We start from the raw sequence: 17,994 nt of genomic DNA on the forward strand, positions 1-17,994 counted from the left end.
CAGAGCTGTTTTAAAATTTCTCAAATAGCTTGAAATCGATTGTAATGTCTGCCACAGAGTGTAGTCTTTGGGGAAATGACTCAACATTGTACTGTGTTAGCTTTCACTTCGTACTAATTAATGTAGGTGCGTAGTAAATTCCAGTTGCTTGTGCTACATTTCCTCCTCACTTTACCGACTAATCCAACCTCCCAATTAACTCTCCCATCCCATCTCTCTCTCTCTCTCTCTCTCTCTCTCTCTCTCTCACACACACACACACACACACACACACACACACACACACACACACACACCTGATTTCAAGCTATCGGACTGAAAGCTTAAGAGCCATCGTAATACGAACAGCCAATATCACAGTTTACGTCATCCATAAACGTTCAGGTGAATCCGGAGTTTTATAAAAACTCGTCTAAGTTATGATTGTGTGGTAGACAGCTATTCATATCTGGTACGTTCGACACATCAGATTGCGCCGCCACTTGTATATCCGTTTTTGTAATGATAGTAGTGTAATAATATCATCAAAGTAAAATAGAAACGTATAGCACTGTGTAATCACGTCCCTGACATCTAAAAACTTCTCACGCTCGCTTTTATACTCATTATGGCACTACAGACCAAGGTGTGTAACAGGAAGAGGGTATCGCTACTATTATCTCATTTCTTATAGTCATTACACTGCAAAATACATAGACGCATGCCTCTACAGAGAAGAAGATTAGCAAATTTTCACTCCCGCATCAGTTTCAAGAAATCATATGCTATTTTCCTGCTTAAGGACTCTGGCGTTAGTGGAGGTCTTGTAAAATTTGTCCCATGTTTAGCAGCAACTTCCTGTTTAACAATTTAGGGAAGATAGAGCGATAGGAATCGAAGATTTTTTCGACTGTTGCACTTGTTCATGGTAATGCTTTCCTGCAGAATGGCAAGCAGTGCATTTACGTTATGTTGATAAAACACAAATACCTCTGTTCTTTCACTGAGATCAAACAATGAATCAGTTTTGTTCTAATTGGATACGTTTCGCAGATGTGAAACATACGTCGCACGCGTGATTTTTGTACTCTGTCATCATACTGTAGGAGGTAATGTGGGTTACCTTCTTGTCATGTGAGTAACATGCTCTGATTCACGTTTGGTTTCTGTTAGGTGCACAAGTACGAGTCATACTTATGGTGCGTAAGATCAAGGCGGCAAGATAGTTTGTGGAGAGGGATACTATCTGTACTGTGTACACAAACATGATGCACATATTTCTGACCCAGAGTAACTGTGGAATTTCATGCTCTAGGAGTATTTTATAGATACCATTGTGGGTTACCTTTCATTTGTATCCTGTAGAGTCATCTGTGATGTCATTGTGGTTAGTGAGAGAGTACAAGCCCGAGTGATATATTTGGTGCATGAGAAAACCTCAGCACGATATCCTGTGGCAACGGACTCGTCAAGAGTGTTCGAAACCGTTTCAGTTGGTCATCAGGACAAAGGAAACATATTTCGCTGGACTGGATGTGCCCAAATTTCGGGTCCCGATGAGGTACCTCTCCTCAGAAAGCGGTGGCTGGAATGTGGCACGGTAGGCTGCGGAAAGCGAGTTGCCAACCTAGTGAACACACTTCTTTCTTTTCCTAGCATTCATCCCTTCTAGTGCGTGGTTCGCCTTTCCACTATGTGGCAGAGATTTAGTTTTATTACTTAACTTTCTAGCCGGCTGGCATACCTGATGGCATGCTCGTCAATGTAGCCTAAGAGAGGGAAATCGCGTAGAGCATCTATTTAAATCGTGTGAACTTTGTCCCCTGTATTATAGCATTTAAGTATTTGTGCGTCGTATTCTCTGAGGTGGAATTTCCAGCGCAGTCCAGCCTTTTCCTAGACGAGCGTCGGAGATGGCCTAAAAACCATACTCAGCCTAGTTGGTTTACGAGACATGGTCGTTAAACCGCCTCGCATATCGGACACGGATCTGGCTTACCTCCTGGTCTCGCAAGCTTGGGCGCAGTGCGTTACACTATAGGAGCGGGTCAGGCGAGTGCAGTGTTGGAAATAATTCTGGTCTACAGGCGAGAGGAAGAAAACACGCCTTATCAGACATGGATACGACCACGTTTCGGCCTCATACATGGAACCTGTCATCAAACTGCGGTAATAGGAACAGGACACGATAGCCTGCTGCTCTAGCGGGTGCGCAGTGTTTCGAACAATTTCGCTCCGTCATCAGGAGATAGAAAACGCATCTCACCAGACATGGAAGTGACGACGTTTCGGCCCGAGGTGTGGAACGTGTCGTCAGTGGGCGGCGGAGGCGGGAACTGGAGCTGCGAGCCGGCGCCGACGCTGACGCAGGCGTCGTGGGTGCGCGCGTGGGTGCTGTCGGCGATGGCGGCGCTGTCGCTGCTGGGCAACGCGGCGACCATCGCCAGCATCCACCGGCGGCACTGGGCGGCCGCGCCCGGCAGCAGCCGCCACCAGCCCTCGGCGGTGTACGCGCTCATCCTGCACCTGTCGGCCGCCGACCTGCTGGTGACGGTCTTCTGCATCGCGGGCGAGGCCGCCTGGAGCTACGCCGTGCAGTGGCTGGCCGGCAACGCCGCCTGCAAGCTCTTCAAGTTCGCGCAGGTGTTCAGCCTCTACCTGTCCACCTTCATCCTGGTGCTCATCGGCATCGACCGCTTCGTCGCCGTGCGCTACCCCATGCGCGCGCTCGGCACCGCCAACCGGCTGGGACGGCTCGTGGCGGCCGCCTGGGGCCTCAGCGCGCTGCTCAGCCTCCCGCAGGTAAGTCCCACCACGTTATCTGCAGACTGTGTTGCACTAGTCCAGTTTCTACCACTGTAGAATCGCAGATAGGATATGGCATCCAGGCTATTCCGGAACTATTCGCTTGGGTTACTACAGCAGGTAGAGAACATCAGAATAAATATATTTAGTTATGGCACATATGGTCCTCGACGGTAATTTCTGATGCTAGGGACGATTAACACATACGGTAGATTTTCCTTTTATTTTTTGAGTTTTCAGACTCGTTTGATGCGGCCCGCCACGAATTTCTGTCCTGTGCAGACCGCAGCTCATGGTCTAGAGGCTAGAGTTGCTGCCTCTGGATCATGGGGTCCCAGGTTCGATTTCCGGCCAAGTTTGGGATTTTCTCTGCCCGGGGACTGAGTGTGTTCTCCTCGTCATTTCAGCATCATCATCAACATTCGTGACAGGGCTGGATTGGACTGTGTAAAAATTTGGAGTTTGTGCCGGTGCTGATGACCACGCAGCTGAGCGCCCCACAAACCAACCAAAACCATCATCATCATCATCATCATCATCATCATCTTCTTCTTCTTCTTCTTCTTCTTCTTCTTCTTCTTCTTCTTCTACACCAACCTCTTCATCTCAGACGTCCTCAATCATCTGTTGGATGTATTCCAATCTCTGTCTTCAAAAATGTTCAAATGTGTGTGAAAACTTATGGGACTTAACTGCTAAGGTCATCAGTCCCTAAGCTTACACACTACTTAACCTAAATTATCCTAAGGACAAACACACACACCCACGCCCGAGGAGGACTCGAACCTCCGCCGGGACCAGCCGCACAGTCCATGACTGCAGCGCCCAAGACCGCTCGGCTAATCCCGCGCGGCTCTCTGTCTTCCCCTATACTTTTTGCTATTCCCTCTAGTACCATGGAAATCAGTCCACGTCTCAACAAATGTCCTATCATCCTGTCCCTTCTCCTTGTCAGTGTTTTGCACGTATTCATTTCCTCTCCGATTCTGCGCAGAACCTCGTCATTTTACCTTATCAGTCCACTTAATTTTCAACATTCGTCCGTAGCACCACATCTCAAATGCTTCGATTGACTTCAGTTCTGGTTCTCCCACAGTCCATGTTTCACTACCGCACAATTCCGTGCTCCAAACGTATATTCTGACAAATTTCTTCCTCAAATTAAGGCCTACGTTTGATATTAGTAGACTTCTCTTGGCCAGTAATGCTCTTGTTGCCAGTGCTAGCCTGCTTTTGATGTCCCCTTGCTCCGTCCGTCATTGTTTATTTTGCTGCCTAGGTAACAGAATTCCTTAATTTCATCTATTTCTTGACCATTAATCCTGATGTTAAGTTTTTCGCTGTTCTTATTTCTGCTACTTCTCATTAATTTTGTCCTTCTTCTATTTACTCTTAATCTGCACTCTGTTTTCATTAGACTCTTCATTCCGTTCAGCAGATCATGTGATTCTTCTTCACTTTCATTCAGGATAGGAACGCCATCAGCGAATCGTATCATTGATACCCTTTCATCTTGAATTTTAATTCTAGTCCTGAACTTTTCTTTTATTTCCATCATTGCTTCTTCGATGTACAGATTGAACAGTAGGGGCGAAAGAATACATCCCTGTCTTACGCTCTTTTTAATACGAGCACTTCGTTCTTGCTTGTCCACTCTTAATATTCTCTCTTGGTTCATATACTGACGTATATCACCCTTCCCTATAGCTTACCCATATTTTGCTCAGAATTTCGAACATCTTGCACTATTTTAAACTGACTGTCTATTTTTCTAGGTGGACAAATCCTATGAACTTATCTTGGTTTTTCTTTAGTCTTGCTTCCTTTATCAACTACAACGTCAGAATTGCCTCTCTGGTGCCTTTACCTTTTCTAAAACCAAGCTGACGGTACTTTAGCAAGCTAATTACAGCCGCGGCATCCACAGGAACTGCTAGATTGCGCTTCGAATGGCCTCTATTCACCCAGTACAACGTCGGACCATATTCGTGCGAATATTTCAAGCATGAGCACAGTAGTACCAGAAGCGGCGGCAGTTCTAGGGACGAGATGCTCTTGTGTTTCTACAACAGTTTCATACCCCAGCTGTTTCATACGACTCCTAAGAAAGAAATCCAGACATGTGAGGTCAGGTGACCTGGGTGGCCATGCCACAGGGCCACCTCGGCGCATCCACTGATAACCTAAGGTGGTTCTCAGATGATTCCTCACAGCAATACTGAATTTATCTAGAGCCCCATATCGAATGCCGTCCCATACATTAATATCGAACCGCTGTTTATTAGCACAAGATCGAATACCTCATTGAGTCACGTGTAACATGTGAATTGTTGATACTTGAATGTCAGCACACATTCCCTGTCAGTGACACCAACACAATAGCTTACTTCAGCACCACTAACAAAATATTCCCTAACATTACAAGCTTACTTCAGACATCATATGTTCCTCAATGAAATATATTTGTTTTGATGTTTTCAAACTCCTGTATTAATTTAAACATATAGTTTCTGAACACACTATACAGGGAAGTGATGGTCGGAGTAGGGAAGGACATCGTCATATCGAAGGAAGGCGAGAAAGACCACATCTCAAAGAGCTCAGGCGCAGAGGACTGCAGTAAATGACCTAAAAAGAAAGACAAACCAAGAAAGATAGTTTTAGAGTTAACCAGGATATGTATGTCAGTTCTTTAACCTTTGTTTCAACTATTTGCTTATGAAAAAGGCTATTCCCTCGCACTGCGACCGTAAATGCATGTTGTTTCCACAGAGTCATTTCGTTCACGTAACGTCGTAAAGGAACGGCTACTTCTGAAGAGACGTCTATGGTAATGTGGTTTATGTAGCTACACTGCACTCGGTTCAACCCGCTGTCGCTTATAGAGCTCTTCAAACAACGGAGTTTCTGCTGATACTCCGCTACGGTATTGGCCCGTAGGCCGGCGAGCGGTTGCTGAAGCAAATATGCTACTTGACCCAAGCCTACCGCTTACTGCCGACTCTTGATCGGAAAGAGACGCGCCGGTGAAGCACATAAGCTGAAAACAGGGGGACAGCATGTATAGTGTACTTGCCTCACCAGCCAGTACTTCTTACAATTCTACCAGATTTTAGTTGGTACGATCTTAAAAAAAAAAAAATACTAAGCCTTCGGTGGTTGATTAATAATTTTACTAGAGTAGCTAGCGTAGATGCCTATAGACAACTGCAATCTATACATCGAAGCTGAATACTCGTTTAAACAGACGTAAGCTGTGTCATCGGTTTCAATTCTCAAGCATTTCGTGTGTTAAGAACACTGAAAGTAGGTCTGTCGTTGTTGTCCTCTTGAGTCTGAAGACTGGTTTAATGCAGATTCCTACGGTACTCTATCCTGAACAAGCCTCTTCATCTCTGAACAACAATTGCAACCTTCATCCATCTCAATCTGCTTTACGTTTTCGTATCTTGGTCTCCCTCTACAAATTTTACCCGTCCCCCCCACCCCCCCAACCCTCTCTCTCTCTCTCTCACACACACACACACACACACACGCACACGCACACACGCACACGCATGCGCACACTTTGCCCCAATACTAGATTGGTGATACTTCGACGTATCAGAATGTGTCCTATGAATCGACCCCTTCGTTTAGTCAAGTTGTGCGACAAATTTCTTGTCTCCCCGGTTCTATTCAGTATCTCTTAATTAGCTGCGTGATCTACCCATCTAACCTTCAACATTTTTCTGTAGCACAAAATTTCTAATTGATCTATTCTGTTCTTTGTTTATTGTCCATATTTCCCTTTCATACATGGAGACACTATGGACAAACATATTCAACAAACAATTTCTAACACTTGAATCTACAGTGTGCATGGGGCAACGGGGGCCATTATATGACGTTGGTTTTTTGTTGCTAGGTGGGATCGCATCAGAGATATGAAGGTCAACTTAGTTTTTTTTAAGTAGTGTGCTTTAGTTCGGTACTTATTTTCAGACAGCGGCTAGCGAGACGAATCCAAAGATGTGTAGCAGTAAGGTCTTTGAAGGTCAACGACGGTCAAAAAGGTGACATGAACGTCCATTTACAGAAGGTGTACGAGGTGATGACCATTGGTATCAATGCAGCGCTGCAATCTTCTTATTATGTGTTGAGTACTACTCCTTACCACATCGGCACTTATCGAAGCACATGCTCTGAAAATTTTCTCTCACATATCTTCTGGTGTGTTGGAACGTCTTAATAAACAATGTCGTTTACTAATCCCTACAAGAATAAATCCAGAGGCGTTAAGTCTGGCGAACGAGCCAGCCACGACACATCTCCTCCGCATCCAGTCCAACGATTTGGGAACTGTCTCTGCAACTCATTTCTAGCCATCAGCGAAAAATGTGCCGGACACCCATGGTGTTGATACCATATTCTGTTCGTTGTTCCTAAAGGTGTTCCTTCCAATGACAGCCCTAATGTTTCTTGCAGGTATGTGGTGTACTTCCTACCATTAAGATTTCCTTCGATGAAATGGGGGCTTATAATTCTGTCCTCCATAATCCTACACCATACATTCACGACCGCGGTTTTTGGTGTGCAACTTGCTGCAGCCAACACGAATTTTCAGTTGCCCAATAATGCATATTATGCAAATTAACATTTCTATGGTTCGTGAATGTAGCCTCGTAAGTAAATTAAATCAAATTAATAAATGTTTCATGCCTCTGAATCTGAAGTTGAGCCCAGCGGCAGAATTCAATGCGACTTATACAATCCGTACCAGTTAGTTCTTGCTGGAGACTGGTATAGTAAGGATGATTCCCTTGCGATTTGACTCGAACTAACATAAGGTTCTCGAACCACAGTACCAATTTCCGTTCCCTCGTTAGTGTTTGCGATGCGTTAAAGAGCCAGTTGTTCTCAATTTATCATACACATATTTAAATGAACGACGTGTAGGGTGAGTACGTTGTGGATATCTTTCAGCGTATAAGTCTCTAGATCTTACTGAATTTCGTTGCCATTCTCGGTAAATGAGAAGCATATCGACTTGTTCTTCGAAGGAATAAATCATTCACATTCGCTTGATTCGACGGCACTAGTCGTACCTTTCCTATTACTGTTGTATTGCGAAACCCTTGAATGGTGTCTAGATGTCAATGGAACGTTAGGTGGATACGCCGTATTCGACGAATATTTACTATTTGCGCGATATACGAGAGTGAACTGACAGAGCACGTGCTTCGATAAGCGTCAAAGTGGAAAGGAATAGCACTCAATCCATGATGAAAAGATAGCAGCATTGCATTGATACCATTGGTCATAACTTCGAAGACCTTCTGTAAATGGACGTTCATGCCACCTTTGTGACCTTCGTTGACCTTCAACGACCTTACTGTTACACATCATTGGATTCGTCTCGAGAGCCACTATCAGAAAATAAGTACCAAACTGTAGCATCCCATTTAAAAAAACAAAGTTGACCTTCATATCTCTGACGCGACCCCATATAGAAACAAAAAACACCCGTTATATTATGGTCCCCGTTGTCCCATGTAATATTTGTGCCTCAAACTTTTCATCTACTATCATACTTTCAGAGTTATTATCTAGGTGGCAGTAGTTAGTCACTCACCCTGTATATACGATATTAACAAATTTCTCTTCTTTAGAAACGCTTTTCTTGCCATTGCTATTCTAAATTTTATATTTTCTCTACTCCAACCATCCTCAGTTAGACTGCTGCCCAAATAAGCAAACTCATCTACAGCTTTAAACGTCTCGTTTCCTAAGGTAATTCCTGTGGTGTCACCGCCAGACACCACACTTGCTAGGTGGTAGCTTAAATCGGCCGCGGTCCATTAGTACATGTCGGACCCGCGTGTCGCCACTGGCAGTGATCGCAGACCGAGCGCCATCACACGGCAGGTCTCGAGAGACGTACGAGCACTCGCCCCAGTTGTACTACGACGTTGCTAGCGACTACACTGACGAAGCCTTTCTCTCATTTGCCGAGAGACAGTTAGAATAGCCTTCAGCTAAGTTAATGGCTACGACCTAGCACGGTGCCATTAACCAATTTGTAACGTTGCATGTACCTCAAGATAGAGTCTCACTTGTATCATCCAGAATGCTGTATACCAAAGGACAATATAAAAGTTAAGTGTTCTAGTAGCTACGTTCTTTTCTTTATCACATTCATTACGAATCCTGTTCCAGACTTAACGCCAGACGGCGTGAGTTGACGCGTGCCCTTTCGGCTACTTCACTGTGGACTGGCTGCCTTAACAGTCCACTACAATTCCCTCAGCATCACCTAATTGAATTCGACTACATTCCACCACCCTCGTCTTAATTTTGTTGATGTTTATTTTATATCCTCCTTTCAAGATACTGTACATTCCGTTCAGCTGCTCTTCCAAGTCTCTTGCTGCCTCTGACAGAATTACGATGTCATCGCCAAACTTCAGAATTTTTATTTCTCCTGACCCTACTTTAATTCCTACTCCAAACTTTTCTTTGCTTTCCTTTATTACTTGGCCAACGTACAGACGGAGTAACATCAGGGATAGGCTAAAAACTTGTCCCACTCTCTTTTCAACCACTGCCTCCCTTTCATGCCCTCTAATTCTCATCATTGCCTACTGGTTTCTGTACAAGCTGTAAATAGTCTTTCACTCCCTGTATTTGTTGTTATTCTAGCGTGAATGAAACTCTGAAATGGGTTAAAACAAGACAAGTCTTATGTTTCTTCGCTAATCACTGTGATAAACGAATAACCTGTAAAGTATGGGAATCACTGGAGAGACAGTTCTCTTGTACTTAATTTTTATTTTTTAAAAATATACTGTACGCAGAATTGTAGAGACATACTTTTAAGGTCGGTCCGCAGCTCGTGGTCTTGCGGTAGCGTTCTAGCTTCCCGCGTACGGGGTCCCAGCTTCGATTCCCGGCCGGGGATTTTCCCTGCCTCGAGATTACTGGATATTGTTGTGTCGTCTTCGTCATCATCATTCACTACGGTTGTAGGAAGGCAATGGCAAACCACCTCCTCTAGGACCTTGCTTAGTCGGCGGTGTGTTTCTCCCGCATCATCACCTACGCTCCTCGTATTTGGGACGTCATCATCATCACTTTTAAGGTCAGTGATGCGCGGGGCGCAGCAATCACCTCCGTGCCGTTCTGGGGGAGGGCACATTCGGGTGTATGTACTAATTGCTTCACCTGGATTCTATGTTCCGTGAGAGCTTATCCAGCCTTTCGTAGAGGGAGAAGGACTTTCTGGATGTTCCGGTCATATTTGCCTGCTCGATGCTTTCATTATATAGATTCGACGGCGTTGAGGGTATCAACAGCAGGCGATGAATTGCTCAGTACTAATACTAGTACGCCCCCTCAAAACTGCACATGATCTCATGGAGATCTCCTGCATGTTTCATAATTCCTTTTTCGAGTCTCGGTCTTGTACATAGTTAAATCAGCCAGGAAGACCAGCTATAATTTTGTTCGTAGACAAATGTTGCCAATTTTGTGGCAGAGATAGTGGCCTTAATTTTGAAAGCACCTTCAATAATGGCTTTACGGAACAACCAAAAGGTGCTGTTATGTACGTTTAAGTTACAGATTAACAGTAAATGAAATCAAATGAACATCTTTTGGTGTCCAATACAAAATTAGTCTGCAACCCAGATTCTATTATGGACCTTGTTTTTTTAATTGCGTACTTGAATGTTGCAAAAAAAGTTACTTCCCATACGTTAATTTCTTTTCTATCATATCTAGGATGGTGATGCAGTTTCCGCAACTGTAGTATTTTGAACCAAACGTCAGCTCGAGTCCAAATGTTACTGGCATTTTATGTAAAATTTCTGCACGTTCCCTGATAAGTAATGCGTTTGTTTCAACTCAAAAAACGACGCATCGGCTGAAAAAGAAAGTCCTGGTATAAAGTCAATATTAGTAAAGTAGACATCCGTCTCTGCCACTACTGGCCACTTCCTAACCAGCCGTCATGTGTGGGCGGGGTATACTTTGTATTTCCCAATGAGAAGCCGCATTTTTATTGCATAGTCGAATTCTACGCCAACAAGTACGTACAGTTTACTCAAACGGTTCGTGGTACATGTTGCTGCAATCGAATTTCAAGTGTTAACCTTTGTTCTAACGGTTGACACTCACGTTCAAACGTTATTAGTTTGCTGCAAATGTAATTGCACAATACAAATAATACGGCTAGACACTGACGTTCACTGAACGGAAGAGAGGTGGTTAGCAGGTGGCCAGATTTCTGCTTCACTAATATTAACTTTTCACCTAGAACTTTTTTTTGTTCAATGTATGTTTTAGAGCTAGTAAGTCACCTCAACTTAATACAAGCAATCTTTATATTATGCAGACCTCTTACCTTCTGGTTCTCAGGAATGAACGGTCCTGTGTCCAGAGAATGTCAGTCTGGTTTCAATATGTCTGACATCGCTGGTATTTTATATACAGGGTGTCCCATTTACCTTCACCACCCTTAGTAACTGTTTGTCCAGCTGCAAATTACAAAATGTTTCAACCAAATGTTCTTTAACCGTCAGAGGGACATCAATTACCATGATTGCCTTCGTTGTAGCTCTGCTTTTTACAAAGATATGAACAGCGGTATGACTTTTTTAAATGGAACCCTGTATTTTTTATTCAGTAATTCATTTCGTCTCCTAAATACCTATTCAAAAATGTATCACAGTGTACCATTCACTGAAACACAACTTTATTGATTACGTAACCCAACATTGACTTTGAGCCTGGGATCACAAACTCGTCCACTTGCTGGAGTTTTCAGAAAACAAATGAAAACCAAGTAAAAACATAACATAAAATTGACTTTGACTCCCCTGTACCACTGCCCAGGAGTAGAACATTCAAAGGTGTTCAAAGCGGTGACACTGTACAAATGTTCAAATGTGTGTGAAATCTTATGCGACTTAACTGCTAAGGTCATCAGTGCCTAAGCTTACACACTACTTAACCTAAATTATCCTAAGGACAAACACACACACCCATGTCCGAGGGAGGACTCAAACCTCCGCCGAGACCAGCCGCACAGTCCATTGACCCTGTACACCGATACACTGTTGCACGCGTTGAATGAAAGAATTATTTACTGCTTCCAGTGTTACCTGGTGAAGAGAATTACAAGCACGATACGTTCCTGCATGTCCTCTGCAGTTGTTGGAATATCGCGATAGACAACGTCCTTAACGCACACCCAAAGAAAAAAGTTCAGACGGTTTAAATCAGGAGACCTAGTAGGCCAAGTAACTGTTGCTCCTAGACCCAGTCCATCTGGCAGGATATCTTCGGGTCAGCACACGACGTGCACGGAAAGCATTATGTGCTGGGCATCCACCGTGTTGACACGACACAAGTATTCTGGTTCTTAGCAGCACTTCATCCAGAAGAGAAGGAAGAATTCGTCTGAGAAAGTTGGAATACGCTGTGACTACCATTGATGAAAAACGGGTCAATGATTGTAATACCAAGCATCCCACACCAGACGTTAACTCTCCATTCACTCTCATATTCCATCTGTCTAAGCCATCGTGGCTTGTCGCTGGACCAATAATGCATGTTTCTTGTATTTACCTGTCCTTTGTTTCAGAAGGAACATTCATTGCGAAATAGAACATCAGAGGAGAAGTTCGGGTTCAAGAGGATTTGCTGCTGTGCCCAATGACAGAACTGAACACGATTCTGTAAATCATTCCAATGCAATTCTTGATGTACGTGTACATGGTAAGGATGGAACCGGTGACGTGTAAGAAAACGATGCACACTGATTTTAGGAATGCCAATCTCGTGTTCAAGCTGTCGTGTGCTCACATGTGGATTCATAGCAACGACAACAGTAACTTCGGCAGCTTCGTCTGTGCGAGTGCTACGACGATTGCGTTGGCGTGGGTTGAAACTTCCCGTTTGCTGAAGCGTCGCAACAAGACGAGAAAACATCCGTAGGGAAGGTGGGTTGTGGTCAGGATATCGCTCTCTGTACAGCTCGGCTACCTGCGTAGCATTTCGCCTAAATTCAACAACAATAACAATAAAAGAAACGTTATGTCGATGCAGTTTGTAGGAAGGACAGCCTTTAGTGTATGCATACTCTACATAACAGTATTTAAAAGGACTTAACTACTGTACTAAATGTACCCGTGTATAAGAAAACAGTATTGCAATTACTGTTCTACTAACTTACATTCTCCATAGACGAGTAGCCTTTCTGCCTTCTCTTCGTTGGTGTACATTCTACTGACAATGGGTGACGAAATGACGGGTGTGCATTCTACTTATGTTTACATTTGTCCTCCGTCGACGTCAGCATGTACCCCGAGCACCTGCACTAAGCGCTGGGAGCGTCAACGTCAATGTTGTATTATGTAATTAATAACGTTGTCTTTCAGTGAATGGTACACTGTGATACATTTTTGAATAGGTCCTTAGAAAAGGAAATGAAGTACTGAATAAAAAATATAGGGGCGATTTAATAAAGTCATATCGCTGTTCATATCTTTGTAAAAAACAAAGCTACAGCAAAGTCAGTCATGGTGATTGATGTCCCTCTAACGGCTAAAGAACATTTGCATGAAACATTTTGTAATTTGCATCTGGACAAAGAGTTATTTAGGGTGCACAAGATATATGGGACACCTTGTACCGCTTAACGTTAATAAAACAAGAAGAAACGTTATTAAAAATTAAATCAGAGAGTAAACTAAGGAACATGAAACTGATAAAAATTCAGAACCAGTAACACTACCTCTAGTGAGCAAACAGTACCTTTCGCATATTCCATTACAATAGAAGAAGATAGGATTTCCGCAGTCGCGCCCAATCCCTGCACGTAGGACACTATAATTCACCTGAAAAAGGTGGCTGGATAAGGTACCAGCGGACAGGGCAATTCGGGGAAAAGCATTAGCGGAAGGGGTAGGGAAGGATGCACGCTCTCAAAATACCATAGCTGAATGGGCCTGCTCCCCCCCCCCCCACCAAATCTCCCTCCTCCTCTGCAGTCATCCAAATTTCCTGTGCTTTCCCCAGTAATTTCGAAACTTCTTAGACCCTGTCATACAAATCATGCTTGACTAGCAAAAAAAATGGTTCAAATGGCTCTGACCACTATGGGACTCAACATCTTAGGTCATAAGTCCCCTAGAAGTTAGAACTACTTAAACCTAACTAACCTAAGGACATCACACATACCCATGCCCGAGGCAGGATTCGAACCTGCGACCGTAGCAGTCCCGCGGTTCCGGACTGCAGCGCCAGAACCGCTAGACCACCGCGGCCGGCGCTTGACTAGCACTCCGGGAACAAATAGTGTCGCCCAGAAATTGCTTAACCGAAGCATAGAGCTTTGTTCTCAGAATTAATCTTTCAATAAGCTGCAAAATGTGTCTGCCTCGAATGCTCCTGGTAGACTGTTATTCTGTGCTGGACAAGGAACTGAACCCAGGACTTACCTTTCACTAGAAAAGCAAGAGAGAATTACAGACAGAAGAGAAGCTGTGACGGTGAGTCATGTCTCCTGCGTTTACAGCTACGTCCCAAGGACCCGGGTTCGAGTCACAGTGCAACACACAGTTTCGATCTGACGTGAAGTTTCATAATAGTGTACTCTTCACTCCTTAGCGAAACCTTCGTTCGTGAAAACTGTTGTATGTAACTGACGACAGTGATCCAAATTTAACCCTTGCACGCCACTTCGAAACCATGAACACGAGTCCCGCTCTACATTTCCTAAGTTACCGCTCTGGCTGTGTCTGTTCTTTTCAAATCTGCCATTCTAGAGTAACGGTTGCAGATATCGCTGATTACCTTCTTCCTATTTCCGTTGTGGTACGTACTACACCCTAAAACTAATAACTTTTTCTCTCTTTCATCCAGCAGGTTGGTATATACAGTTATGGATCTTACTGACAGGATAATCGTGTGTCGAACATGGACACTTGACTTTCTTGTGCAATGCAGGAATTGATGAAATTAGTCACGGACACACGATCCGCTTTCGCTGCGTTCGGACCGTTGCAGAGAGGTCGTCGCTAACTGAGGATATGAATAGGACTCGGAGGTTGCACCTGGAGAGCTTAGTTTATAAGAGCTTCAGCCGCAGAAAGACAAGTGCCTGAGTAGCAGCAAATTCGCACCACTATGAGAGTTGACGACATTTCTGGGCTAAGTATGATTAAAGACGGGACAGTTATAGCTGTTTAATGAAGTGAAATTGTAACGGTGGTCTTCATATTACCAACAGATACAGACTCAGCGCTCTGCAGTATACGTTATTAGCAGGAATGAATCTGTCCAAAGAGATCGTCTACGTCAGTGTCACGAGGCTTTCACTGTCACACCCTAACTACACGATGGCCGCCGGCCGAAGTGGCCGTGCGGTTAAAGGCGCTGCAGTCTGGAACCGCAAGACCGCTACGGTCGCAGGTTCGAATCCTGCCTCGGGCATGGATGTTTTTGATGTCCTTAGGTTAGTTAGGTTTAACTAGTTCTAAGTTCTAGGGGACTAATGACCTCAGTAGTTGAGTCCCATAGTGCTCAGAGCCATTTGAACCATTTGAACACGATGGCCCCTCCACAACGCCTCCCTCCACCGCAAAATGGCGGATATAGCTAACTTTTCCTAGGCAATGGAGCCAGAAGGTCGTGGGTTCAAATCCCCTCATGTTCAGTTTCCTTTAATTTAATCTTTTTGGCACAAATTTCTAAACATTTAATGTGCGTCAGAGTCTTAGCCCAAGTGGATGACTGTAATACGTGTACCTACCGTGCGCTATTTCGCCAGTTGTTTAAACAAAATGATGGACGCACAATTGTTTAAGTGACAGTCGTTAAGGTGGTTTGTTTAAATGGAGGTCGTCGTTGTGGTTATGGTGATTCGTGGGCACCTCCGATAGTTACCGGACTATATAGAGCAATTGAGCTACTAGAATTGTGCAAAGAGTCTTATGCACACTAAGTATGTCGAAGCTGGTGGAACACTCATCAAATTTAAGAAAATTAGCTATGGTAGGACTCGAACTCATAATTTTCCGTGTCCATTTCCTACTGTAAGGCGGCTTTATCATCGTCTTGTATAAAGGGAGGATGGGGAATGGGAGGAGGATGGGGAGAAGGGACATTGATGTAATTAGCGCGTGACACTGACGTAGACGGTCTATAACTTGTCTTCGGACTGTTTTACGTCCACTATTTGCGTTCTAAGTATGCATGCACAAAAGCAGACTCCATCATTTTGGTGAATTACTGTTGTTTGTGGAAACACTGCCAGACGGCTTACTCAGCGTACATGAATGATGGCTCCTTCAGATACAAAATTTCTATTGTGCCTGGGGATATTTCGTATGACTAACACATTAGCTCTAACTCGCTGCAATCAACGGAATGTACGACACTGCCGGTTTGCAGAGACGAATATATCGACGGCGTATTACACGGAAAAAGAGAAATGGAATATAGAAATGTAGCTGTAGACGCGGAACTAGTTGTGTTCTAAGATTTAGTGGGTCACAACCGGAAATTACGTTAGAGATTTCAGCAACACATTACGCAGACGTAGGTGAAATATACGCTTAATATCATGCCCTCAACCAAATCGTTCATGTTCGGTCCTCAGTAAAAAAAGCTTAAACAAAATGGCTCTAAATATTATGAGATATGGTACAATATTGCAGCGTGGCATATGACAGTGCCGGTTTGCATAGACGAAGATATCCACGTCGTAACAAACGTAAAACAGAGATGAAATAATGTGATTATAGAAGCAGTAGCGGTGAGGCATTGCGAATAAGTGCCGAAGTGACGTAATTATGTTCTATAAGAGAATATTGAAAAGAAAGGTACAAGTCACCATGTACATTTCTTAACAGTTTTGCTAGGAGAACAAACACCCGAGCCATTTGTTTTGTGCTCCAGCCATGTAATGCCACGTTCTTTAGCCAAGGGGGCCATAGACGTTTTCCTGTAGTCTATAAGATGGTTACCAACACCGTTGTCGCTGTATATGCGAGATGTCGCCTCCAAGCGAATCTTACACGGCACCTAGCAAAAACTTTATATAGAACTACGAAAGCATGCTGGTTGCGTTAATGTAGATTCAAAGTGTAGTTTCGTGAAATAGAATCATATGTGAATCCTACGTGTGCTGTGCAAAGATTAATGACGTCGTAGTATACGCCACAAAAAATAGCAGAGAATAATCACGCAGTGGGATAATTGAATGGTAAGTACAGCGATTTGTGTTTGTGAGAGTATCAAATAGCGACAGACACTGGCGGTATTTTGGGGAGCAACGCTTCTCCTCTTTAAATACAGTGCTTTTGTCGGAGTCAGAGCCGCTTATCTCGTAGTCTGAACATAAACTGCTCCGACTCCGACAGATGCACTGTACTGAAATAGAAGCGTTGCTATCGAAAATAGCATCAGTGGTTTAGTGGTAGACTGTCAGCGGCTATTTGCTACTCTCTCTCACACACAAATCGCGCTACTTACCATTCAGTTACCTCACTGAGTTCCCATTCACCGCTATTTTGTTTGTTTGTTTGTAGAATATGCTATGACCCCATTAATTTGCACAGTGCACGCTTAGGATTCACATACGAGACTACACTTTAAATCTACTTTAACTAAACCAGCATGCTTTGGTTATTTTAGAAAGCTTTTGCTACGTGGGGAAAATTTTGCATTATAATATATATATATATATATATATATATATATAGTAATCTGTGAGCTATGGAGTTTTGCATGTTGCCTAACCAAGCAAGTGCACTATCTGCTGCTTGGTGATACTGTCTTAATTATGTTAAGTGAATACTCTGACTGTAGATGCTGTAGGTCTCCGACATGCAACACGTGAGAAAATGGAGAGAGTAAACTGAACACAGACAGCGACGATGTGTCCACATGGATGAAACATTGAAGAAAATTTTACGCAGAGGGGTACCCTCAATTACCTGCTGTTCGGATGAAACTGCTTTGTTCGGAATATCTGCCTCCAGTTTAACATTTGAGACAACGTTTGCTGTAAACAGATAGTACCCACACAGTGAACACCATTTACATAAATGAGACACATGTATATGCAGTACCACAGAGTGTGTGATGTCCATGGATCACCCTCACCATGCTAATGTTTCATCATCAGTACCGCTGTAAAAATACACCGCTTCATTTAGCTCA

General features: G+C 43.7%; 1 protein-coding gene across 1 annotated transcript in view; it reads left to right on the forward strand.

The window, feature by feature from the left end:
* The first annotated feature begins 2,250 nt into the window (after positions 1-2,250).
* The window catches only part of LOC126199427 (gonadotropin-releasing hormone II receptor-like), a 75,279-nt gene continuing 59,535 nt past the window's right edge, over positions 2,251-17,994 (forward strand). The window contains exon 1 of the mRNA XM_049936345.1: positions 2,251-2,781. Within this exon, the coding sequence (XP_049792302.1) occupies positions 2,251-2,781 (531 nt within the window). The remainder of the gene's footprint in view (positions 2,782-17,994) is intronic.

The sequence above is a fragment of the Schistocerca nitens genome, chromosome 8, assembly GCF_023898315.1.
Source record: "Schistocerca nitens isolate TAMUIC-IGC-003100 chromosome 8, iqSchNite1.1, whole genome shotgun sequence".
Lineage (NCBI taxonomy): Eukaryota > Metazoa > Arthropoda > Insecta > Orthoptera > Acrididae > Schistocerca > Schistocerca nitens.